Raw genomic sequence first — 25,750 nt, 5'->3', positions numbered from 1 at the left:
GATTATTCAATTGTTTCAGCAGAAGCTGAAACCGTTATATAGCGCCACTACCACAGTAAATTCTGAGGAACTGGACGCCTTTTTAGATTCTATTCCTCTCCCAGCTCTTGGTTCGAATATGATTGAATTATTAAATCAAACTATCTCCCCTAACGACATAGAATTGGCCATCCAGCAACTGAAAGTTAATAAAAAACCTGGTCCAGATGGATTTACGGCCTTATACTATAAAAAATATGCCTCACTCCTAATTCCTCATCTTACCAACTACTTTAATTCCCTGAGAGACGGTAATAACCCAGGAGAAGCCTCTTTATTAGCAGCTGTATCTATGATACCAAAACCCAATACCGATCAATTATTATGGTCCAACTATAGACCAATATCCCTAATAAATGTTGATCTTAAAATATTAGCAAAAATTTTATCTCAACGTCTAAATACGGGCCTGGGAGCCTTGATACATAGAGATCAGGTGGGTTTTGTCACCAATAGGCAAGCTTCAGATAATATAGGCAGGGTCTCTCATCTGCTGCACCACTGCAAACAACGCCATATACCAAGCATGTTATTATCGCTTGATATCAAAAAAGCCTTTGACTATTTCCTGGCCTTACCTGTTTGCGGTCTTGCAAAGATGGGGATTCCCTGATCATTTTCTCACATGGATTCATGCCCTTTATAGCTCCCCCTCGGCATATGTACGATACAATGGCTTCTCCACACGCTTCTCTATCCATAGAGGCACACGCCAAGGCTGTCCCTTATCACCTCTATTATTTCTTCTGGCATTTGAGCCCCTAGCTATATATCTTCGACTTAACTCAAACATTCAGGATGTCAACATAGCATCAGTTCCCCAAAAACTTTTTTTGTTCGCCGACGATATACTGCTTCTTCTAACGACTCCCCAATTATCCCTACCAGCCCTTCTTCAAACTCTTAACAACTTTGAACATATTTCTGGCCTACAAGTCAATCCTTCTAAATCTGAAAATATTCCTCTTCTACAATTGCACAACTAAAGCATGAGTTTCCGTTCCAATGGACTACCAATCATTTGGACTACTTGGGAGTGAAATTAACCCCAGACTATAACTCTTTATATACTGCTAATTATCCTGACATGCTTCGTAAAATCCGTTTAATACTTCATTCATGGGGTAAATTGCATCTTTCTTGGCTTGGCCGAGTACGTGCACTAAAGATGACCATCCTCCCTAAACTGCTTTACCTATTTCGAGTTTTGCCAGTCTTGGTCCCAAACCAATATCTTAAAATAGCTCAACGAGCAGTCAATACCTTTGTCTGGAAGGGCAGCCTCCCCAGAGTTAATAGAGCCACCCCTTAATGCCACCATCTTAAGGGTGGCCTGGGGGTTCCAAACCTCTCTAAATACTATCAAGCAGCCCAACTGGGTCAACTGACTCTATACCATGCTTATTCTGAACCCCCCTTCTGGCTTGGCTTAGATGCCTCCGAGTTACACTCGAACACTCTTGACACGATTTTATGGATTCTCCCAAAGCAACGTAGAAATATTTCAAATCCTATACTAGTGCACTCGCTTAAAATTTGGGACTCATTGAAATATTCTTCACAGCTAATATCACCATTTCTGCCCTTGGCCCCCCTCTGGGGTAATACCCAGTTTCTCCCGGGTGTAGAAACTTTTGCTTATGGGTTGCGATGGGAATAACAAGAGTTCACCACCTTTTCAATATAGATGGGATTATCCCGTTTTCAGCCCTGAGTGAAAAATATCATCTCCCTCCGGGAGAAATATTCCGCTATTTACAACTTAAACATTTTGTCCAATCACTTCTAAAAAATTCTACCCACCCTTATTCCTTTACTCCCTTTGAACAGAGATGCCGTCAAAATCCACATGCTCCAGGCATTATAACTCTCCTTTATTCGCATATTAACTCACCCTCCCGTAGGCGAAGCCTAGGCTACACATCTCGCTGGGAGTCCGATATTGGTTCTACCCTGTCAGACTCAGAGTGGACCCAAATTTGGTCCTCCTCCACTGGAGGTATGCTAAATACTCTCATGCTAGAGACCAATTATAAAGTGCTAACTAGATGGTACTTGTCACCAGCCAGAGTTGCTAAAGGTACCGTCACACTGAGCGACGCTGCAGCGATACCGACAACGATCCGGATCGCTGCAACATCGCTGTTTGGTCGCTGGAGAGCTGTCACACAGACAGCTCTCCAGCGACCAACGATGCCGGTAACCAGGGTAAACATCGGGTTACTAAGCGCAGGGCCGCGCTTAGTAACCCGATGTTTACCCTGGTTACCAGCGTAAAAGTTAAAAAAAACAAACACTACATACTTACCTTCCGCTGTCTGTCCCTCGGCGCTCTGCTTCTCTGCCCTGTGTAAGCCCAGCGGCCGGAAAGCAGAGCGGTGACGTCACTGCTCTGCTTTCCGGCCGCTGGGCTTACACAGGTCAGAGAAGCAGAGCGCCGAGGGACAGACAGTGGAAGGTGTTGTGAATTCTGTGGCAGAGCTCCCTCCTGTGGTCACAAGTGGTACTTCGGCTGATTCTCTCTGTGAGCTTCTGTTGGTGGAGGGAAGTGGTACTGCGGCTTCTGAGTTTCCTCCCTCTGGTGATCTGGTGAGGTCGTTAGGTGCTTCTCTACTTAACTCCACCTAATGCTTTGATCCTGGCTTCCTGTCAATGTTCCAGTGTTGGACTTGCTTTTCCCTGGATCATTCCTGTGGCCTGCTGCTCTGCATAGCTAAGTTCTTCTTTGCTATTTGTTTGCTATTTTTTCTGTCCAGCTTGTCTAATTTGTTGCTGGAAGCTCTGGGACGCAAAGGGTGTACCTCCGTGCCGTTAGTTCGGTACGGAGGGTCTTTTTGCCCCCTTTGCGTGGTTTTCTTTAGGGTTTTGTGTAGACCGCAAAGTTATCTTTTCTATCCTCGCTCTGTTAAGAAAGTCGGGCCTCACTTTGCTGAATCTATTTCATCTCTACGTTTGTCTTTTCATCTTAACTCACAGTCATTATATGTGGGGGGCTGCCTTTTCCTTTGGGGTATTTCTCTGAGGCAAGGTAGGCTTATTTTCTATCTTCAGGCTAGTTAGTTTCTCAGGCTGTGCCGAGTTGCATAGGCAGAGTTAGGCGCAATCCACGGCTGCCACTAGTGTTGTTTGGAGAGGATTAGGGATTGCGGTCTGCAGAGTTCCCACGTCTCAGAGCTCGTTCTATGATTTTGGGTTATTGTCAGATCACTGTATGTGCTCTGACCGCTATGTCCATTGTGGTACTGAATTGCCTTTCATAACAGGAAGGTAAGTATGTAGTGTTTGTTTTTTTTAACTTTTACGCTGGTAACCAGGGTAAACATCGGGTTACTAAGCGCGGCCCTTCGCTTAGTAACCCGATGTATACCCTGGTTACCAGTGAAGACATCGCTGAATCGGTGTCACACACGCCGATTCAGCGATGTCTGCAGGGAGTCCAGCGACCAAATAAAGTGCTGGACTTTCTGCAGCGACCAACGACATCACAGCAGGATTCTGATCGCTGCTGTGTGTCAAACTGAACGATATCGCTAGCCAGGACGCTGCAACGTCACGGATCGCTAGCGATATCGTTCAGTGTGACGGTACCTTAAGGCAGTCGCTAATTACTCCCCAAACTGTTTTAGAGGTTGTAACTCTACAGGGGATATGATGTATATCTGGTGGCTATGCCCAATAGTACGCAGGTTTTGGACCAGGATATACTACATGATCCTCTCTATAACAAACGTCAATATCAGGAAAAACCCTTGGGAAGCCCTATTAAATAAGCGTATCCCCAATATTCCCAAACCCTCATCACATTTATATTTCTAGCAGCCAAACAAACTATAGCAGTGGCATGGAAAAAACCAAACTTAGAGCTAACTGAGGTTAAATCACGCCTCTCTTGGTACATGATAAATGAAAAGCTATCTGCCATACTCACAGACAAAGTGGGCAAATTTGAGCTTACTTGGCTTCCATGGGCAGAATATGCAAACCATACCCCGTTTGCCATACCGGCATCTCGGATGTCGTACTGTGATACCACAGTTTTCTTTATCTTCTGTACCATATTTGAAATTTCCAATAAAAATTTAATGAAAAAAAAAAAAATGATGCAAGTAGCTAATCTGAAGGATAATTCAAGTAATAAGGCTAAATTCAAATGCAAGTGATAAAGAATCAGAAATCTGCAAACAAAAATGCAATGAAAAAACGCATTTTCGTAAAAAGTCTAAAGGGTAACGTTTCTCCTTGTGGTGAGTGACATACCGACTTTGGCATGCCAGGGTTAGGAGGCCTATTTGCCGATGAATGTTCCTCTGGGAAATTTAACCCCTTCACCCCGAAGGTGGTTTGCACGTTAATGACCGGCCCAATTTTTACAATTCTGACCACTGTCACTTTATGATGTAATAACTCTGGAACACTTCAATGGATCCCAGTGATTCTGAGATTCTTTTCTAGTGACATATTGTACTTCACTTCATGATAGTGGTAAAATTTCTTCAGTACGACTTGCATTTGTGAAAAAAAACAGAAATTTGGCAAAAATTTGGAAAATTTTGCAATTTTCCAACTTTGAATTTTCATGCCCTTAAATCAGAGATATATCTCACAAAATATTTAACAAATAACATTTCTCACATGTCTACTTTACATCATCACCAAAACCAATTTTTTTTGTTAGGAAGTTATAAGGGTTCAAAGTTGATCAGCAAAATGTACTAAACCATTTTTTTTAGGGACCATATCACATTTGAAGTCACTTTGAGGGGTCTATGTGATAGAAGAAACCCAAAAGTGACACCATTCTAAAAACTGCAACACTCAAGGTGCTCAAAACCACATTTAAGAAGTTTATTAACCCTTAAGGTGTTTCACATGAATTTTTTGAAAAAAAAAATTAACATTAAACTTTTTTTCACAAAAAATTGCCTTCAGATCCAATTTTTTTTATTATGACAAGGGTAACAGGATAAAAAAGGAACCCAAAAATTTGTGTAATTTCTCCAGAGCATGCCAATACCCCATATGAGGGAGAAAACTACAGTTTGGGCACACGGCAGAGCTCGGAAGGGAAGGAGCACCATTTGACTTTTTAAATGCAAAATTTGCTGGAACAATTGGCAGATGCCATGTCGCATTTGGAGAGACCTTGATGTACCTAAACAATGAAAATCCCCCACTGTGACACCATTTTTGAAACTACACCCCTCAGGGAACTGATCTAGATGTGTGGTGAACATATTGAACCCTCAGGTGCTTCACAGAAGTTTATAACATTGAGCTGTAAAAGTAAAAAAAAATCTAATTTTCCCCACAAATATGTTATTAGCACAAAATATTGCACCATACAATTTGATGTGCAATTACTCCTGAGTACACCGATACCCCATATGAGGAAGAAAACTACTGTTTGGGCGCACCGCAGAGCTCAGAAGGGAAGGAGCATCATTTGCCTTTTTTAATGTAAAATTTCCTGTAATCATTAGCGGACGTCATGTCCTATTTGGAGAGCCCCTGATGTGCCTAAACAGTGGAATCCCCCCACATGTGACACCATTTTGGAAACTAGACCCCTCAAGGAATGTAATTTGATGCATGGTGAGAACGTGAACACCCAGGTGCTTCACAGAAGTTTATAACGTTGAGCCGTGAAAAAAAAAATCTAAGTTTCCCCACAAAAATTTTATTTTGGCCCCAAGTTTTGCATTTTCATAAGGGTAACAGGAGAAAGTGCACCATACAGTTTGTTGTGCAACTTCTCCAGAGTACGCCGATACCACATATGTGGGGGAGTACTACTTTTGAGGCACAGTGCAAGCTCAGAAAGGAAGAGGCGTCATATTGGCGTTTAGATTTTGCTTGAATGGTTTGAGGGTGCCATGTCACATTGGCAGAGCCCCTGAGGTGCCAGAACAACAGAAACCCCCCATAAGTGAATTCATTTTACAAACTACACTCCCCAATGAATTTATCTAGTCATGCAGTGATCATATTGATGTGCCTCACAGAATTTTATACCACTGAGCGGGAAGAAAGAGTAAATTACATTTTTACCACTAAAATGTTGTTTTAGCCCCAAGTTTTTAATAGGGCTAATAGGAATTTTGTTTACAATAAACAGAGGTCCATTTTTTCCTAAGTGCACCAATACCCTACATGTAATCGGGAAATATTTTTCAAGCACAGTGCAAAGCTCAGAAGGCAAGGAGCATCATTTTCCTATTATGGTTTGCAGGTGCCATGACCCACTGGGAAAGGATGAGGTGCCAGAACAGCAGAACCCCCTCTCAATGAATTTATCTAGGGGTTCAGTGACCATATTGACACCACAGGTGACTCACAGAGTTTTATACCTTTGGGTAGTGAAGAAAAATAATTACCATATATACTCGAGTTTAAGCCGACCCCCCTAATTTTGCCACAAATAACTGGGAAAACTTAATGACTCGAGTATAAGCCTAGGGTGGAAATGCAGCAGCTACTGGTAAATTTCAAAAATAAAAATAGATACCAATAAAAGTAAAATGAATTGAGACATCAGTAAGTTAAGTGTTTTTGAATATCCATATTGAATCAGGAGCCCCATATAATGCTCCACACAGTTTATGATGGCCCCATAAGATGCTCCATATACAAATATGCCACATATAATGATCCATACAGTTCATTATAGCCCCGTAGATGCTTCATATAACAATGTGCCACACGTAATGCCCCATGCAGTTCATTATGTCACCATAGATGCTCCATATAACAATGTGCCACATATAATGCTCCATACAGTTCATTATGGCCCCATAGATGCTCCATATAACAATGCCACATATAATGCTCCATACAGTTAATTATGGCCCCATAGATGCTCCATATACAAATATGCCACATATAATGATCCATACAGTTCATTATAGCCCCGTAGATGCTTCATATAACAATGTGCCACATGTAATGCCCCATGCAGTTCATTATGTCACCATAGATGCTCCATATAACAATGTGCCACATATAATGCTCCATACAGTTCATTATGGCCCCATAGATGCTCCATATAACAATGTGCCACATCTAATGCCCCATGCAGTTCATTATGGCCCAATAGATGCTCCATATAACAATGTGCCACATATAATGATCCATACAGTTCACTATAGCCCCGTAGATGCTTCATATAACAATGTGCCACATGTAATGCCCCATGCAGTTCATTATGTCACCATAGATGCTCCATATAACAATGTGCCACATATAATGCTCCATACAGTTCATTATGGCCCCATAGATGCTCCATATAACAATGTGCCACATGTAATGCCCCATGCAGTTCATTATGGCCCCATAGATGCTCCATATAACAATGTGCCACATATAATGCTCCATACAATTCATTATGGCCCCATAGATGCTCCATATAACAATGTGCCACATGTAATGCCCCATGCAGTTCATTATGGCCCCATAGATACTCCATATAACAATGTGCCATATAATGCTGCTGCAATAAAAAAAATGACATACTCACCTCTCGTCGCTGCCCGCTGCTCCTCAGCGTCCCGTCTCTCTGCACTGACTGTTCAGGCAGAGGGCGGCGCGCACACTAACTCGTCATCGCGCCCTCTGACCTGAACAGTCACTGCAGAGGACGCGCGGACGACTGAGCTTCTTCCTCTATCAGCGGTCACTGATACCGCTCATTACAGGAATGAATATTCGGCTCCACCCCTATGGGAGTGGAGTCCATATTCATTACTTTAATGAGCGGTACCACGTGACCGCTGAACAGAGGAAGAAGGTGCCGGCGCCGGAGACCATGGGACACGCAGGGACCGCGTCAGGAGCAGGTGAGTATGTGACAGTCTTTGCTCCCCTGTTATGGACCTGGTGGTTAGGAGCACCCGGAACGACCTGATGGTTAAACTAACACAGGACAAGCTCTGGGAAGTGGGAGCTCTGCTGACCGCAACCCCTAATCCTATCACACACACTAGAAATAGCCGTGGAGCGTACCTAACTCTGCCTAGACGCCTCTTCACAGCCTAAGAGCTAACTAGCCCTAGAGATAGAAAATAAAGCCTACCTTGCCTAAGAGAAATTCCCCAAAGGAAAAGGCAGCCCCCCACATATATTGACTGTGAGTTAAGATGAAAGTCACAAACACAGAAATGAAACAGGTTTCAGCAAAGGAGGCTAGACTTACTAAACAGATAGGATAGGAAAGGTCTCTTTGCGGTCAGCACAAAAACTACAAAAAGACCACGCAGAGTGTGCAAAAAGACCCCCGCACCGACTCACGGTGCGGAGGTGCCACTCTGCATCCCAGAGCTTCCAGCTAGCAAGGCAAAATCATGATAGCAAGCTGGACAAGAAAACAATGAACAAATAATAAACTAGCAGGGACTTAGCTTCTGCTGGAGTAGACAGGTCACCAGAAAGATCCAAGAGCGAACTGAACCAGTACAAGAACATTGCAGCTGGCATGGAGTAACGATCTGAGTGGAGTTAAATAGAGCAGCCAGCCAAAGAATAAACTAAGTCACCTGTGGAAGGAACCTCAGAACCAGCAGCTCCACTCACAGCCACCAGAGGGAGTCCATGGACAGAACTTGCCGAAGTACCATTCATGACCACAGGAGGGAGTTCGATAACAGAATTCACAACACTCCCCCTCACCCGCTGACCCCCCCTCCTCCTCAGCCGACCATGACTCGAGTATAAGCCGAGAGGGGCACTTTCAGCCCATATTTTTGGGCTGAAAATCTCGGCTTATACTCGAGTATATACGGTACATTTTTTACCACTAAAATTTAGTTTTAGTCTCCAAATTTTACATTTTCGCACATGAGGTTAAAAATGGAACCAAAATTTGTCCAACAATTTCTACTGAACGTGGCAATACCACATATATGTGGCTATACAGTACTACTTAGCCATATGGAGAGACTCAGGAGGAATGGAGCGCTATTTGCCTCCTGGAGCGCAGGTTTTCCTAGAACAATTTGTGGACTCCATGTACAGAGCACCTAATTGCTAGAAGAGCAGATTCCCCCACTCAAGTGACCCCATTTTGGAAACTATACCCCCTGGGGGGATTTATCTACAGGTGTAGTGAAGATTTTGACTAGATTGGTATTTTCCAGAAACAGGCAGCAATGAATGTTGCGGAGTGAAAACTGCAAACTGCTGTTGAGGTCACCAGTACATTATGCCCAGCCCATGATTCTGGAGGCATGCACCCGTAAGTTAGGTGGGCTCTCATCGTTTCAGAAATGCCAAATGTGGACGCAATATGTGGTTTAGGTACACTGTGGGGCTCAGAAGGGAGGGGGGGGGGGCATTTGGATTTGTGAGCAGAGAATTTGCTGAATTTCTTTTGGAGGTTGAGGAGCCATTTCACTTTTCCAGAGCCTTTGTGCTACCAGTAACATGGAAGCCCCCTATATTTCTGTTAACATGATTAGCAAGTTTCCTAGCTCTTGTGACCCGGATGTCGTCATGGCAACGGGTCACCATTGCAACGATCGGGACCCCACGTCATGCTGAGAGGTCTCTGATTCAAAGGCAGAGGGGCTGTCAGCCATCTGCCCGCTCGTTCGATCGCAGCATTTTGGGGGTTTAAATGCCGGGAACGGTGCGTGACCACTCCTGGCACTTAGTGCCGGGTGTCAGCAGTCAGAATGGTGCACGGATGTAATAGTCCGTCCTTGGTCAGATAGACACAGGTCACATGGACGGATTATTACATCTGATGTCATAAAGGGTTAATATGCAAATTGCATCTCCAGAGAGGAAGATGACTTGTACTCTACAGCGCTACCTTTTGGATTGCTGCTTCCAACAGGTGGCAAAATTCCTCTTCTTCTGTCGTAAAAGAAGCTTTTTACATGACAGTATTAATTTTTTACATTGCAAATTACTTTACTTCTTCAGTTCTTGTGTATGAAAAACAACTAGACCCAAAATAATTGATAGATATGCTGCACGTCTCAAGTCTGTGTGCTCTTACCCTTACTGTATAAGGGTATCTCCATAGTTAAACAGTTGGGCATACCTAAATCTAACTATTCCACTAAAGACCTACATTTATTTTATTTTTTACATTCTGCAGAAAAGTCCTACAACAATATATTAAAAAAACAAAACAAAAAAACACAACACTAAACACATACCTCAATATACCGCAACATGGACAAATCACTGGGAAGAGCACGAAGCTTATTATTCGAAAGACACATATGACTGACCAACAACATATGGTCTAGGTGATATAGTCGTGTCAGACCCTGAGAAGAGAATAGGATACTTTACATAATGACTTTACATTATCTTTCTATGGCTGCAATGATATGACTGTACATATTACCTTATCTAAAAGAATGATCACATTTGCCTCAGCATATTCCATCTTTAAAATAGCATTTTCTATCTGGAACTTGCTGCGCAGGTCATCATAGTAACCCGAACGCATTGGGTCCACGGCCTGTGATGAAATGAGGAACAAAAGTTAACTGCGCAATTCTTACACTTTCTTTATGGGGTGGAACAAATACTTGTCCCTTGTTTGGCCTTGTTATGTAATCATGCATTAGTTTCTTACCAAAATATTATAAAACCTCGGTGGTCAGGTTTCCTCATCAACAATTACAAACTTCAATGGAAACCTCAAACTATTGCCCAAGTGCAAGGTCATGTCACTAATTTCCGTCAGCAGAAAAGAATTCTCGTTACACAAATGCTGACAATCAAGTGCAACAATCTGGTTTTGTTTTGGATTTTGTGGGGTTTTTTTTTTTACATTTTCCTCCTAAAACGTGAGGATGTGTTAAATCTGGCTTATTGTGTAGCTAGAAGAAGCAATGGATGCTATCTGCATCTCTGATTAATAGATCAATGTGAGCAGACAAGATCATTATAAACAGGTGTGGAAAATTGATAAATAATTCATGGGACATCTAAACAGTAGAGAATTAAGTTATTAAAGGTAACCTGTCAGCAGTTTCATGCTGCCTGGAGCATGAGCTGCATATAATCTAGACAGGCTCTATTACACAGAGATCGGCTTTTATTTGTGAAAACAAAGATTGAACAACAACCCAGGCATGGAGAGAAAAGCTCCCCTCCAAAGCTCCTTCTGGCTTCTCCTTGCCCAACCTACATGACTGACAGGTCTCTCCATATGTGCTTATAGCAAGAAGCAGGCTCCCTTTAAGTAAAAAAAGAACCCTCTCACTGTCCAGAACAGTATGCTAAAACTTACATTGGTCAAAATGATCTTTAACCCCTTCACGCTATGGCAATTTTACTTTTTTTCCTTTTCATTTTTTCTTCCCCTTCTTCCAAGAGCCATAACTTTTTTTTTTCTGTCCACATAGACATTTAAGAGCTTGGTTGTTTTTTTAAGAGACGAGTTGTACTTTTGAATGACAACATTCATTTTACACATGCATCGTGGCTCAGTGGTTAGCACTACAGCTGTGTCCTGGACCAAGGAGAACATCCGCAAGGAGTTTGTATGTTCTCTCCTTGTTTGTGTGGGTTTCCTCCGGGTTCTCCGGTTTCCTCCCACATTCCAAAGACATACTGATAGGGAATTTAGATTGTGAACCCCAATGGGGACAGTGCCAATAATGTATGTAAAGCGCTGTTGAATTAATGGTGCTATATAAGCGAGTAAAATAAATAACTAAAAAATAAATACATTTATTTTATCATGCGATCCACTGGAAAGCGGGAAAAAAGTTCCAAGTTAGTTAAAAAAATAAATAAATAAAATAGTGAAATTGCACTCTTTTGTGCACTAAATAGTTGACCTCGCAATATGATTCTCCAGGTCGGTACAATTACGCAGATATTAAACGTGCAGAGGTGTTTTTTTCTGTAAGTGGTGAAAATTTTTGCCCCGTAAATTTGTTTAAAAAAACCACATACCACAACTTTGCTTGTGTTGCCGTTATCCGAGACCCATAACACTTTCCATTTTCAGGCTATGGGGCTGTGTGAGGGCATTTGTTTGTGCCCCGAGTTGACATTTTTACCTATACCATTTTGGGGTAAATACAAATGTTTTGATTACCTCTTATTGCACTTTATTGTTATGTTGTGGTGGTCAAAAAAGTGGCTCTGGCGTTTAGATTTTTTCTCGTTATGCCATTTACCAATCAGATGAAATTTTATATTTTGATAGATTAGACTGTAACAAATGCAGCAATACCAAATGTGTATTGTTTTTGTTTTTATTTTTAATGGGTCAAAAAGGGGGGTGATTTGAACTTGTGTTTTTTAAATTTTCAATTAAAATTTTTTTTTTTACACTGTATTTAATAGTCCACTAAGGGGACTTGCAGCTGCGATAGTCTGATAACTAGTGTTATATATATAGCTTAAATCACATTCTAATGCCAGCATCCACAAAAGAATCATAGTGAAAAGCATGGGGGATTTCAGCAGACCCTCAGCTGTCATGGGAACCCATTAACGTCCCCACAAACATGTCTTGGGAGCCCCCGCTGGATGCAAGAAATGACGCGCCCCTCTGCTGGCGCTTTTTAAAAGCTGTTGCCAAGTTTGACAGTGGCATTCAACAGGTTAACAGCGGCAGGAGGAGCTTGCTTCTGTTAAAGCAGGGGTGGGGAACCTCAGGCCCGTGCTGGCTTTTTATGCGGCCCTTTAACTCCAAGTGCATGGCACGCAGCGTTCATCACAGAACGCTGCCTGCCCTGCACAGGAATGGTATCATCGGGGTATGCGGAGCTAGTGACTGAGTGGTCGGGGTTAGCGCTGGGTGGGCAGGGCCAGTGCCAAATGCTCTTCCATCCTACTGTCTCGCAAGAGAAGCTGCTGCAGCCACAGAGTCCAGAGCGATCTCTGTGCTGGCAGCTCTGCAGGTGATCTGTGTCCCTCAGCTAATCTATGTGTACACTGCAATCTCTGTGCCTCCCCCTGCTATATGCCCCAATATGATCTCTTTGCTCCCCCAACTATAAGCCCCCTGTGATCTGTGTCCCCCAGCTATGTGCCCCCGTGTCATCTCTGTGCCCCTCCTGTGATCTCTGTGCCCTCCAGGATATGTTCCCCCTGTGATCTCTCTGCCCCCCGCAGCTATATGCCCCCCTGTGAGTTCTGTGCCCTCCAGCTATATGCCCCCTGTGATCGCTGTGCCCCCCCAGCTGTGTGCCCCCCTGTGATCTCTGTTCCCCCTGTGATCTCTCTGCCCCTCCAGTTATATGCCCCGTGATCTGTGCCCCCCAGCTATGTGCATCCCTGTGATCTCTGTGGCTCCCAGCTTTGTGCCCCCCGTGATCTATGTGCCCCCTCTGTGATCCCTGTGCCCCCTTGCTATGTACCCCCTGCAATATTTGTGCTCCCATGTGATCTGTGCCCCCTGTGATCTGTCCCCTCCAGCTATGTGCCCCTCTGTGATCTCTGTGCGCCTATCTATGTGCATCACTGTGACTCCCAGCTTTGTGCCCCCTGTGATCCCTGTGCCCCCTACTATGTATCCCCTGTGATATTTGTACTCCCATGTGATCTGTGCCCCTGTGATCTGTCCCCTCCAGCTATGTGCCCCTCCGTGATCCCAGTGTCCCCCAGCTTTGTGCCCTCCTTTGATCTTTGTGCCCACCCCCCCCCCCCCCCCACCCCCTGTGATTTCTGTGCCCCCCTGCGATCTTCATGTCACCCCTGGAAAAGCAATTGTGAGAAGCAACATGATCAGCATCACCTAAAATCACAGATGCACCAAAGAGAAGCAGCTCCAGCCGTCACATTTAGGTTGAGTTACCATACTAAGTTGTTTGACTAAATATACCGGGTTCATTTTCAAGATGATCATTTTTATGTGGCCCTTGGGTGATGGTAGAAATTTCCAAATGGCCCCCGGCCGGAAAAAGGTTCCCCACCCCTGAGTTAAAGGTACGCGATGGCTGATTAAATCAGCCATCTGCTGGGAAAAATGCAGGTTCAGCATGTGAGCCCGCATCAAAAGGCAAAGACAAAGCCACATTCCATCAATTCTGTTTGTACGTATAATGCTAGCTAACTCACTAGCCATATTCTAGCCGTATAGTTTGTTAGCCCAGTTGCATCCTCACATTTCAAACCTTTCCTCATCAGCATATTTGTCATGTCTGTGCAGACCGGAGGTCACTCTGACACCAGCTATCAAATCCATCCTGGCAGCTCGCAAACTCCTTTCCTCCACATCTCGCTTTAACTTGCTTGTTCCTTTCCATGTCCTCCCATACAGCTTAAGGGTAAGTTCACACAGGGCGTTTTTGCTGCGTTTTTTTTCTGCAGCAAAACCTGATCATCTTGGCAGGAAAGAAGCTGCGGCAAAAACGCAGGTTTAGGTGCGTTTTTGCTGCATTTTTGGTGCGTTTTTTTTTCTCTTTGTGCATGCCAATAAAGTTGAGTGCACAGAGAAAAAAAAAACTTCCTGTAGATAGATAGAATGAATTGATAGATTGACAGAATAGATTGATAGAACAGATACATTACTTGCGGTATCCTCTTACCCGACATTTTCCCACTGTCTGAAGGTTACCTCAGGTCAGGCTGTGAGTGAGCACAGGCTCGGTGACATCACCGCTAGTTTCTGGGCCTGCGCCCGCTCCATCTTATTCATTCCCCAGTAGCTTACAGCGGGGAGTGGTCGCATTAGCAGCACTCCCGGTTGTAAGCTTTATCTCCCCCAGATACTGCGTGGGACACTCGATATATCGGACTACGACGGATCAGGGACTATACTGTTGATTTTTATTTTATTTTTATTACAGAAGATCAATGGCTTTGCTTGGATTGGCAGAACAATAAAAAGATTGTCAAAACTGTGTGGTGTTTTATTTAATTAAAATACTTTTTTCTGCATGTGTTTCTGCTATAGGATTAGTAATGGATAGGTGTCTTATTGACGCCTCTCCATTACTAAGCCGGCTTAATGTCACCTTACAATAGCAAGGTGACATTAACCCCTCATTACCCCGCTTGCCACTGCGGAAAGAGTCGGGAAAAGCACCAGAATTGGAGCATCTAATAGATGCGCCTTTTCTGGGCAGCTGCGGGCTGCTATTTTTAGTCTGCTGGTCCTAAATCAATGGCCCCTTAGCAGACTGAGAATACCAACCCCCAGCAAGGCTGGTTGTCAAAAATAAGGGGGACCCCACGCAGTTTTTTAAAATTATTTATTTAAATTTTTTTTTTTTAAAAGCATGAGGACAACTCTATTTTTGGTAACTAGCCTTGCTGAAGCTCATAGCTTGGGGTTAAATTTATTTATTTATAGCGCAGGAGCGGCAGATGAAAACTTAGATTGTGAACCCCAATGCGGACAGTAATGATCTGTCAAGTACTGTGGAATTAGTAGTGCAATATAAGAGTAAAATACGGTAAATAGCCAAGTCTATACAATGATTGTTAGAAACAAACATTGGCACCATTTGGACAAAGCAATAGGTGCATGACATGAGGAATGCTGAACATTAGAAATTACCAACAAGTTAATTGTGTTAACCATATGCATAACCTCCATTATGTTTTTCATATGCATTTTTGTTTGGTAATACGATATTCTCAATTTGAAGGCTTTGTAAGGCTACGTTCACATTAGCGTTACGCTAATGTGCGTCGCTGTTGCGTCGGCGACGCGCCCCTATGTTTAACATAGGGGACGCGTGCGTTTTTTTGTTAGCGTTTTTCGACATGTGCGTCGTTTTCGACGCTAGCGTCGGACGCACGAAAATGCAACAAGTTGCATTTTTCGTGCGTCTGATTTTCGTCAAAAAACGACGCACGCGTCGCAAAACGCAGCGTTTTTGCGCGCGTTTTTGGTGCGTCGCGCGTTGCGTCGCCGACGCACCGGCGCGCAACGCTAATGTGAACGTAGCCTTAGAGGGCACACCTGTGCTTGCAATGGACAGCCGGCCTCTGGCCCTTGTCATAAATACCTTTCCTATGTGCAAGGATGCCATTCACAGGAAGTGGATGACCATTTGACCTAGTTTCTAAATGACCATTGACTCTAATCCATTTTGGACCCAAGAGTGCCATCTTCAGGACTGTCAACAGCAGCAATGTTTACGTTCCTGGAGACTCACCCAATTGGTTAAAAACTGATTGCAATTGGATGCCATTTGCGTGTAATTCAAGATCTTTTTTTTATTTTTTTTTATTTTTTACTGCCAATTCACTTGAATATGTGATTCTGATCCACAAATTGGATCAAAATAGGACAGGCCTATCATTCGTGTGTGGAGGAGTCAGGAAATACATAATGGTTTGCCAAGCTAACAATTATGGGAATTGAACGTTGTACAAAGAATGAAATAAGACACCTAAAACATACTAGTATACTGTAGAATAGACATTCTGGAGCCTTGTCATTTATCACATTGTCACATACCTTGAGTGTATCGAAGTAACAAAGAGACTCGTTCTCATACAGTAATGGATCAAGGGCACGCATTAGGAGAATTATAGTCAGGAGGCACCCTATACACAAGAGAAGAGGTGACGAGTTACGTCAAATTATGCACAGATAACCCACAATATTTAATTAGATTGGCCATTGTGTCCATACAATGGCCGGTGATGGAGGAACATGTGACCAGACCGGTTCATAGTGGTCAGTTTGTGGAAACTGCTCTAAATGCTGCACTACCTCTTAATTCTCTTCCCAAAATCCTGACCGAGCCCTGATATGTATCACTAGGTTTTAATAACTTTGGAAAGATACTTCCATTCAAAACAGTTCTAAGAATGTTTTTCCGTCACACATTTAATTCCACGTTATTGATAAACTTTCGTTTCGTCAATGAAAATTTTTTTATGCAGGGAAAAAAAATATAATTCAGATGTTGGCAAAAATGTTGTTAAGTTTGCAGTTTTCTAAACTTGAAATCTCTGCCCTCATGACAGGTAATTCTAGCAGAAAATATACCGTAGCTAATAAATAACGTTTGTCTTCTTTACATCAACATTTTTAAAAGCTCTTGCAATTTGCTAGTAAGTTAGAAGGGCTAAAAATTTAGGAGCAATATACGTGTGTATATTATATATATATATATATATATATATATATATACACACACACACACACACACACACACACACACACACACACACACACACACACACACACACAGTCATGGCCAAAGGTATTGACACCCCTGCAATTCTGTCAGATAATACTCAGTTTCTTCCTGAAAATGATTGCAATCACAAATTCTTTGGTATTATTATCTTCATTTAATTTGTCTTAAATGAAAAAACACAAAAAGAATTGTCCTAAAGCCAAATTGGATATAATTCCACACCAAACATAAAAAAGGGGTGGACAAAAGTATTGGCACCGTTCGAAAAATCATGTGATGCTTCCCTAATTTTTGTAATTAACAGCACCTGTAACTTACCTGTGGCACCTAACAGGTGTTGCCAATAACTAAATCACACTTGCAGCCAGTTGACATGGATTAAAGTTGACTCAACCTCTGTCCTGTGTCCTTGTGTGTACCACATTGAGCATGGAGAAAAGAAAGAAGACCAAAGAACTGTCTGAGGACTTGAGAAACCAAATTGTGAGGAAACATGAGCAATCTCAAGGCTACAAGTCCATCTCCAAAGACCTGAATGTTCATGTGTCTACTGTGCACAGTGTCATCAAGAAGTTTAAAGCCCATGGCACTGTGGCTAACCTCCCTAGGTGTGGATGGAAAAGAAAAATTGACAAGAGATTTCAACACAAGATTGTGTGGATGTTGGATAAAGAACCTCGACTAACATCCAAACAAGTTCAAGCTGCCCTGCAGTCCAAGGGTACAACAGTGTCAACCCATACTATCCGTCGGTGTCTGAATGAAAAGGGACTGTATGGTAGGAGACCCAGGAAGACCCCACTTCTTACCCCGAGACATAAAAAACCCAGGCTGGAGTTTGCCAAGACTTACCTGAAAAAGCCTAAAACGTTTTGGAAGAATGTTCTCTGGTCAGATGAGACAAAAGTAGAGCTTTTTGGGCAAAGGCATCAACATAGACTTTACAGGAGAAAAAAAGAGGCATTCAAAGAAAAGAACACGGTCCATACAGTCAAACATGGCGGAGGTTCCCTGATGTTTTGGGGTTGCTTTACTGCCTCTGGCACTGGACTGCTTGACCGTGTGCATGGCATTATGAAGTCTGAAGACTACCAACAAATTTTGCAGCATAATGTAGGGCCCAGTGTGAGAAAGCTGGGTCTCCCTCAGAGGTCATGGGTCTTCCAGCAGGACAATTACCCAAAAAACACTTCAAAAAGCACTAGAAAATGGTTTGAGAGAAAGCACTGGAGACTTCTAAGGTGGCCAGCAATGAGTCCAGACCTGAATCCCATAGAACACCTGTGGAGAGATCTAAAAATGGCAGTTTGGAGAAGGCACCCTTCAAATATCAGGGACCTGGAGCAGTTTGCCAACGAAGAATGGTCTAAAATTCCAGCAGAGCATTGTAACAAACTCATTGATGGTTACCGGAAGCGGTTGGTCGCAGTTATTTTGGCTAAAGGTTGTGCAACCAAGTATTAGGCTGAGGGTGCCAATACTTTTGTCTGGCCCATTTTTGGAGTTTTGTGTGAAATTATCAATGTTTTGCTTTTTGCTTCATTCTCTTTTGTGTTTTTTCATTTAAGACAAATTAAATGAAGATAATAATACCAAAGAATTTGTGATTGCAATCAATTTCAGGAAGAAACTGAGTATTATCTGACAGAATTGCAGGGGTGTTAATACTTTTGGCCATGACTGTGTATATATATTTTGGCCATGACTGTGTGTATATATATATATATATATATATATATATATATATATATACATACACACGTGTGTTAACCCTTCAGGTGCTTCCCAGGAGTTAATGCACAGTGGAATGAAAAAACAAATCCAAATTACATTTTGTCAACCAAAATGTTGCTTTAGGTTCACATTTCATTCTCACAACCTGTAATAAAAGTAGTGAAAAGAAAATGCACTAAAGAATGTGCCAAGCAATTTCTACTGAATGCACTAGAAGTCAGAATCGGTTTGCAGCTAATACTGCACTTTTCTGCCCAGCTGATTCTGGACACAATGCAACATTTGCCAAGGGGCCAAAATGGCAGACACTTCCCCACAAGGAAAGTCATTTTGGAAACTACACACCTCAAGGAATTTGTCTTTTCGGACCTATAGTTGCTTGCTGCTTAAAAAGTTTAACACTGAGACATTAAAAACAATATAAGAAAATGGATCCCACAATAACTCTCCCAAATGTGGCAAAATACAAAACTCTGTAGACACATGGCAGGGCTTGAAAGGTAAGAAACACCATTTGGATTTTGGGGTCCAGATTTGTCTCAATAGTTTGAGGTGGATGTTGAAGAGTGAAAATTGCAAATATGCCACTTAGTGCCCAATACAGAGAGCCCAGCTTGTGCTACATGAGAGGAGCCCAATAAATTGGTAAGTTGTCAGTACCCAACAATTGAGGACTCCTCTCAATATTGAGATTGGTGGGGGTCAGACACTCCCACGATCAGCTGAACGTTACGTCTGAAGTGGTCTGAGCTTATTAATATACAGGCTAAACTCGGCAGTGGTCACCAAGCAATGTATGGGGCTATGGTGTACTGCAGCACAATTTCAGTGGGAGATAGAGCGCAGTAGTTCTGTAACCACTAAACAATGTACAGGGTTGCTATGCTCTGGCCGGACATTTTAGTTCCAGCAGCTGCTGGAGCAGTTTCCAGGGATCGCGCCAGCTGTTTGATATCCACTGATAAGCTATCAATTGGGTGGGCCAGTAATGATTAGACCTGGAAATCCCCTTGAAGCACATTCTACCTTCTGCAGAAACTCCATGTAATGTTCACGTTAACTGTGGTTTCAAAACGCTGCAGGGTTTACAAGGGGCCAATAGACTTTCATACTGTGGATTTTACTAGAATTATATTTTGGGAGCCATGCCACTTTTCCAGCGCCTTTGAGCTACTTTGTAATAGAAAACTTCAGTTTCTCTGTTGAGAGATCTGAATAGTGGCTGGTTTGCCTCTTTTATTGGTGCTATTGGGGGCAATTTTTTTTTAAATCCCTTTTTATTCTAGATTTTCGAAAAACAGAATGAACAAAAACAGCAATTCAGGATTCGAATAGCTGTAACTTTTCCTTACAGGGCCAAATAAGGGCTTGCCTTTTTTAATATATTTATTTGGAATGAATAAGCATTGCAGAGTATTAGACCAGCAATCAGACCAGTGAAAGTCGAGGACCCATACTGGGGCTGTTTATCCATCTATGCTGATCATGGGAGAACCTTACAGGCCACAGTAGCTTGGTGACTTTGCAGCCACAACTCTGCCTGGGGTGATAAATGGCGTCAAGCGACACCGCACTGTGAAAATGGGGGCAAAAAAGTAGCCCCCTCCCTCAAATAAGCAGATAGAATTAGGAGGGGTTAAGCGCCCCCAATTGATGGTATATAGTTAATGCCCTCTGAGGAAGTGGATGGCTGCTTGTGGATATTGGATGTTGACCACCTTTAGGGACTTTATTGTTATTACTTAAATGCACATATTATATCTAAAAACAGGATTTTTGGTTGCTTACCGTAAAATCTGTTTCTTGAAGCCTCCATTGGGGGACACAGGAACCATGGGTGTATGCTGCTGCCACTAGGAGGCTGACACTATGCAAATAAAAAAGTTAGCTCCTCCTCTGCAGTGTACACCCCACCGACTGGCATTATACTCTTCAGTTAGTGAGAAAGCAGTAGGAGATAATGAAACAAGGTTGAAAAACCATAAACACAAACTTGAGAACTGTAACGTGAGAACAGTCATAGAACAGATAACAACAGAAAACATTGGGAGGGAGCTGTGTCCCCCAATGGAGGCTTCAAGAAACAGATTTTACGGTAAGCAACCAAAAATCCTGTTTTCTTTATCGCCTCTCATTGGGGGACACAGGAACCATGGGACGTCCCAAAGCAGTCCCAAGGGCGGGAAAAACAGACTTCCATCAGGTCAGAGGACTCACCACTGCCGCCTGCAGGATCCTTCTGCCTAGGCTGGCGTCCGCCGATGCATAGGTATGGACCTTGTAAAATTTGGCGAACGTGTGGATGGAAGACCAAGTTGCCGCTTTGCAAAGCTGTAGGGCGGAAGCCCTGTGGTGCACCGCCCAGGAGGCGCCGACTGCCCGGGTAGAGTGAGCCTTAATCCCAGGAGGGGGCACTCTGTTCTTGACCCGGTAAGCCTCCAAAATTGCCATTCTGATCCATCGAGCAATAGTCGCTTTAGAAGCCGGCTGGCCTCTGCGCGTGCTATCAGGAATGACGAAAAAGGAATCCGTCTTCCGGAAAGAGGACGTTCTGTCCAGATAAATCCTCACTGCCCTGACGAGGTCTAGCTTGTTCAACGATCGCTCCAGAGGATGAGTCGGAGCCGGACAAAAGGAAGGTAGAACGATGTCCTCGTTGAGGTGGAAGGTGGAAACCACCTTAGGAAGAAAAGAAGGTGGGGGTCGGAAGACCACCTTGTCCTGGTGAATGACCAAAAACGGAGGGCGGCAAGACAGTGTCGCCAGCTCGGAAACGCGGCGAATGGACGTGATGGCCACAAGAAAAGCCACCTTCCAAGATAAAACTGATAAAGGAATCTCCCTAAGAGGTTCAAAGGGAGAAACCTTTAAAACGTCCAGTACCAGGGTTAGGTCCCATGCCTCCACAGGGGCCCTGTACGGCGGGACGGCATGGGCTACCCCCTGAAAGAAGGTCCTAACCTGTGGCCGAGAGGCCAAGGTCTTCTGAAAGAGGATGGAAAGCGCCGAGACCTGACCCTTCAGGGAACTAAGAGCCAGGCCCGAATCCAGCCCTGCCTGAAGGAAGGCCAAAAGAGAAGGCAGGGAAAAAACCATAGGCGGAACGCGGTTGGACTCGCACCAACGGAAGTAGGCCTTCCAGGTGCGGTAGTAGATCCTGGAAGAAGAAGGCTTCCGAGCCTGAATCATGGTGTGAATCACCCGGTCCGAAAGGCCGGACGCTCTTAGAACCGCGGTCTCAACAGCCACGCCGTTAAACTGAGCGACCGAGAATTCGGGTGGCAGATCGGACCCTGGGACAGCAGATCGGGCCTGTCTGGAAGGCGCCAGGGAGCGTCCGTGAGAAGGTTGACGAGCTCCGCGAACCAAGCTCTCCTGGGCCAATCCGGGGCGATCAGAATGACCGGCACCCCTTCCGCTTTGATCTTCTTCAAAAGTTTGGGAAGTAATGGAAGGGGTGGGAACAGGTAGGGCAGCTCGAACTGTGACCAGGGAATGGCCAGAGCATCGACGCCCACTGCGAGAGGATCGCGGGACCTGGAGACGAACTGCGGAACCTTCCTGTTGATTCGAGACGCTGTGAGATCCACATCCGGAGTTCCCCATCGAAGACAAATCTGATGGAAGACCTCCGGATGCAAGGACCATTCCCCTGCCGCGAGACCCTCGCGGCTGAGGAAGTCTGCGGCCCAGTTTTCCACGCCGGGGATATGCACCGCGGATATCACCGGAACCGTTGCCTCTGCCCAAAGGAGGATCTTGGATACCTCGGCAAGGGCCAAGGAGCTCCGAGTCCCCCCCTGATGGTTGACATATGCCACAGCCGTGGCGTTGTCCGTCTGGACCCGGACTGGAAGGCCCCTGAGGATCCTTTCCCAATGGCGGAGGGACAGAAAGATGGCCCGAATTTCGAGGACGTTGATCGGCAGAGAAGACTCCTGCGGCGACCAACGGCCCTGAACCGTCAGGTGGCGAAAAACCGCACCCCAGCCGATCAGGCTGGCGTCCGTTGTCACCACCTGCCAGTGAACCGGAAGGAAGGACCTGCCCTGGGAGATGAGAGGTGACGTCAGCCACCAGTTGAGAGACTGCTTGACCCGAAAGGAGAGTCTGATCGGCCGATCCAGGGAGAAGACCGACCTGTCCCACTGAGACAGAATGGCTTGCTGAAGGGGTCGAGAATGGAATTGTGCGAAGGGAATCGCTTCCAAGGTAGCTACCATCCTCCCCAGAACCTTCATGGCCGATCGGAGGGAGGGAGGCCGAGGACCCTGGAGCAAGCGTATGTCCCGACAAAGGGTGGATCTCTTGTCCTTGGGAAGGAAGACTCTGGACTGATGAGTGTCGAAAAGCATGCCCAGAAAGATGATGCGCTGAGAAGGAATAAGGCAGGACTTCTTCCGGTTGACCAGCCACCCGAAACGGGATAACGTGTCGAGAACTATGGACAGGCTTTCGTGGGCCTGAGCAAAGGACGGAGCCTTGATGAGGATGTCGTCGAGGTATGGAAACAGGACCAAGCCTCTGACTCTCAAGATGGCCATCAGTGCCGCCATGATTTTCGTGAACACCCTTGGCGCGGGTGCGAGGCCGAACGGCAGGGCGACGAACTGAAAATGATCTTGTTGCACTGCGAAGCGCAGGAAACGGTGATGTCCGGGAAATATCGGAACATGTAGGTAGGCGTCCTGGATATCTATAGAGCATAGAAATTCCTGAGCCTCCATGGAAGCAATTACTGAACGAAGGGATTCCATCCTGAAGTGTCTCAGGTGAACCCTCCTGTTCAGCAATTTGAGGTCCAGAATGGGACGAACCTTGCCGTCTTTTTTCGGTACCACAAAGAGGTTCGAGTAGAAGCCCGTGTACCGTTCCTTTTCTGGGACGGGAACGATTACCCCGGATTTGAGCAGAGAAGCGATGGCTGCGAAGAAGCCCGGAACCAGAGCGGGATCTTTTGGAGGACAGGATTGGAAGAAACGATCCCTGGGTCGGGAGGCGAACTCTATCTTGTATCCCGAGGATACAACTTCCCTGACCCATGCATCCTCCACTGCGGAAATCCAGACGTCCCTGAAACGGAGAAGACGGCCCCCCAACCTGGGAGTTGGGCTGGAGTCTTGCCAAGAGTCATGCGGAGGTGGATCTTCCAGTCCTGGGCCTGGACGATCTACCCTGGGAAAAGCGAGGACGCCAGGACGGAGTGGGCCTGAAGGATACCGCCTTCCTCTCTTGACGTGCCTGTGGCCTCTGTTGCTGCTGGGAAAAGGAGTTCGACGCAGCGAAGCGACGAAAAGGCCGAAAAGAGCGAAACTGTCGTCTAGGAGGAGGGCGACGAGGTTTAGCCTGGGGGAGAAGAGAACTTGTACCCCCGGTGGCGTCCTTAATGATTTGGTCCAGCTGGGAACCAAAGAGACGAGAGCCCTGGAAGGGCAGACTAGTGAGGGACTTTTTGGAGGACAAGTCCGCCTGCCAGGCCTTGAGCCAAACGGTCCGGCGGATGGCAACGGCATTGCTGGAAGCCTGAGCCGCACAAGACGCGACATCCAGGGAGGCGGAAACCAGGTATTCACCAGCGTGGGAAATCTGGTTGGCAAGTTCCGCCAATTGCGCAGGAGGTGCCCCGTCAAGGATACCTCGCCGTAGATCCTTGGCCCATTTTGAGATGGATTTTGAAGCCCAGGTGGAAGCAAAGGCTGGGCATAGCGCTGCTGAAGCCGCTTCAAAGGCAGATTTCGCGAAGGATTCTATAACTCTGTCGTTAGAATCCTTCAGAGACGCTCCGCCGGACAGTGGAAGCACCGTGTTGGTGGACAGCCTGGAAACAGGGGGATCCACCGAGGGAGAGACCGTCCAATTGGCGGTAAGTTCTGGTGAAAACGGATATAACACCCCCAGGCGTTTTCCCCTCTGAAAACGTCTGGTTGGATTCTCTCTCTCTCTGGACAAGATTTCCTCGAATTCCGGATGAGGAGCGAAAAATTTAGAAGGTGGTTTGGCCCGTCTAAACGAAACCGCCTGATCTGCGAGTTCCGTAGAGGGATCCTTGATGCCACAGGTTTGGTTTATTGCCCCAATGAGGTTCTGGACTGTCTCACTCATGGTGGCGATTTGGTTAGGATCCAGCTCCGAAATATCCTCCGAGGGCGCATCAGATAATGCCTCGCCTGACTCAGGGGAGGAGGATCGGTGGGACACCAACCGCAGGGGAGGGCCGAGCGGCGAGATGGAGCGCGAAGAGGACTCAGACCGACGTTCCTGTCTGGACCTTTTGTGGCTTATCAAGGAGGGCTCGGGCGGCGGTTCCTGCGACCCGCTGGCCACTGCAGGGGTCTGCAGGGGTAACCGATCCAGCGCGGACACTAGGGTTTGAGATACCCGTGTTAAATCGGCCACCAATTGTGACAGAGAGGCGGCCCAGCCTGGGATGGGGGGGATCACTCTCGGGCGGAACAGCCGGGGGATCCTGAGCGGTGGGAACAATTGGGTTGCTGCAGGACTGACACAGCGGGGAGGACTGACCTGAGGGAAGTTTGCTGTTACAGGACGAACATGCAAAGTACGTGACTAAGGCAGTAGATGAAGAAGAAGTAGGGGGGCGAGAGCGGCCCCCTTTAGAGGTAGACATTTTGAGGGACCCTGAAGATGCCAGTGGGTTAGGGGACAGTGGGCAGAGGGGGGTGTCAGTCTGCAGTGCAGCTACTCACGGACCCGGTCCTGGGAGATGTCCCACTTGTCGATGAAGTGCCCTGAGGAGCTGAATTCAGCGCAGATGGAGCTGCCCACAGAGGATGCGTACGAAGGTGCGGGTGCGCTTGCGAGGGCTGGTGCTGCTGCCGGTACAAAGCGGTGCTCACACCAGACGAGTGTCCCAGGAGGAAGGGGGCGGAGCCAGACGCAGG

At 45.4% G+C, this 25,750-nt stretch overlaps 1 protein-coding gene across 4 annotated transcripts in view; it reads right to left on the bottom strand.

Moving 5' to 3' along the window:
- RABGGTA (Rab geranylgeranyltransferase subunit alpha) overlaps nt 1–25,750 on the bottom strand; it is a 107,791-nt gene that overhangs the window by 16,183 nt on the left and 65,858 nt on the right. For all 4 annotated transcript variants that reach the window (XM_069762363.1, XM_069762367.1, XM_069762378.1 and 1 more), the window contains 3 exons: nt 16,424–16,512; nt 10,391–10,507; nt 10,197–10,310 (listed from right to left, as the gene is read on the bottom strand). In XM_069762363.1, coding sequence (XP_069618464.1) covers nt 10,197–10,310; nt 10,391–10,507; nt 16,424–16,512 — 320 coding nt within the window. The remainder of the gene's footprint in view (nt 1–10,196; nt 10,311–10,390; nt 10,508–16,423; nt 16,513–25,750) is intronic.

Source organism: Ranitomeya imitator, chromosome 1 (assembly GCF_032444005.1).
Source record: "Ranitomeya imitator isolate aRanImi1 chromosome 1, aRanImi1.pri, whole genome shotgun sequence".
Lineage (NCBI taxonomy): Eukaryota > Metazoa > Chordata > Amphibia > Anura > Dendrobatidae > Ranitomeya > Ranitomeya imitator.
The sequence above is the reverse complement of the archived record's forward strand: the minus strand, read 5'-3'. Positions and strand labels throughout refer to the sequence as shown.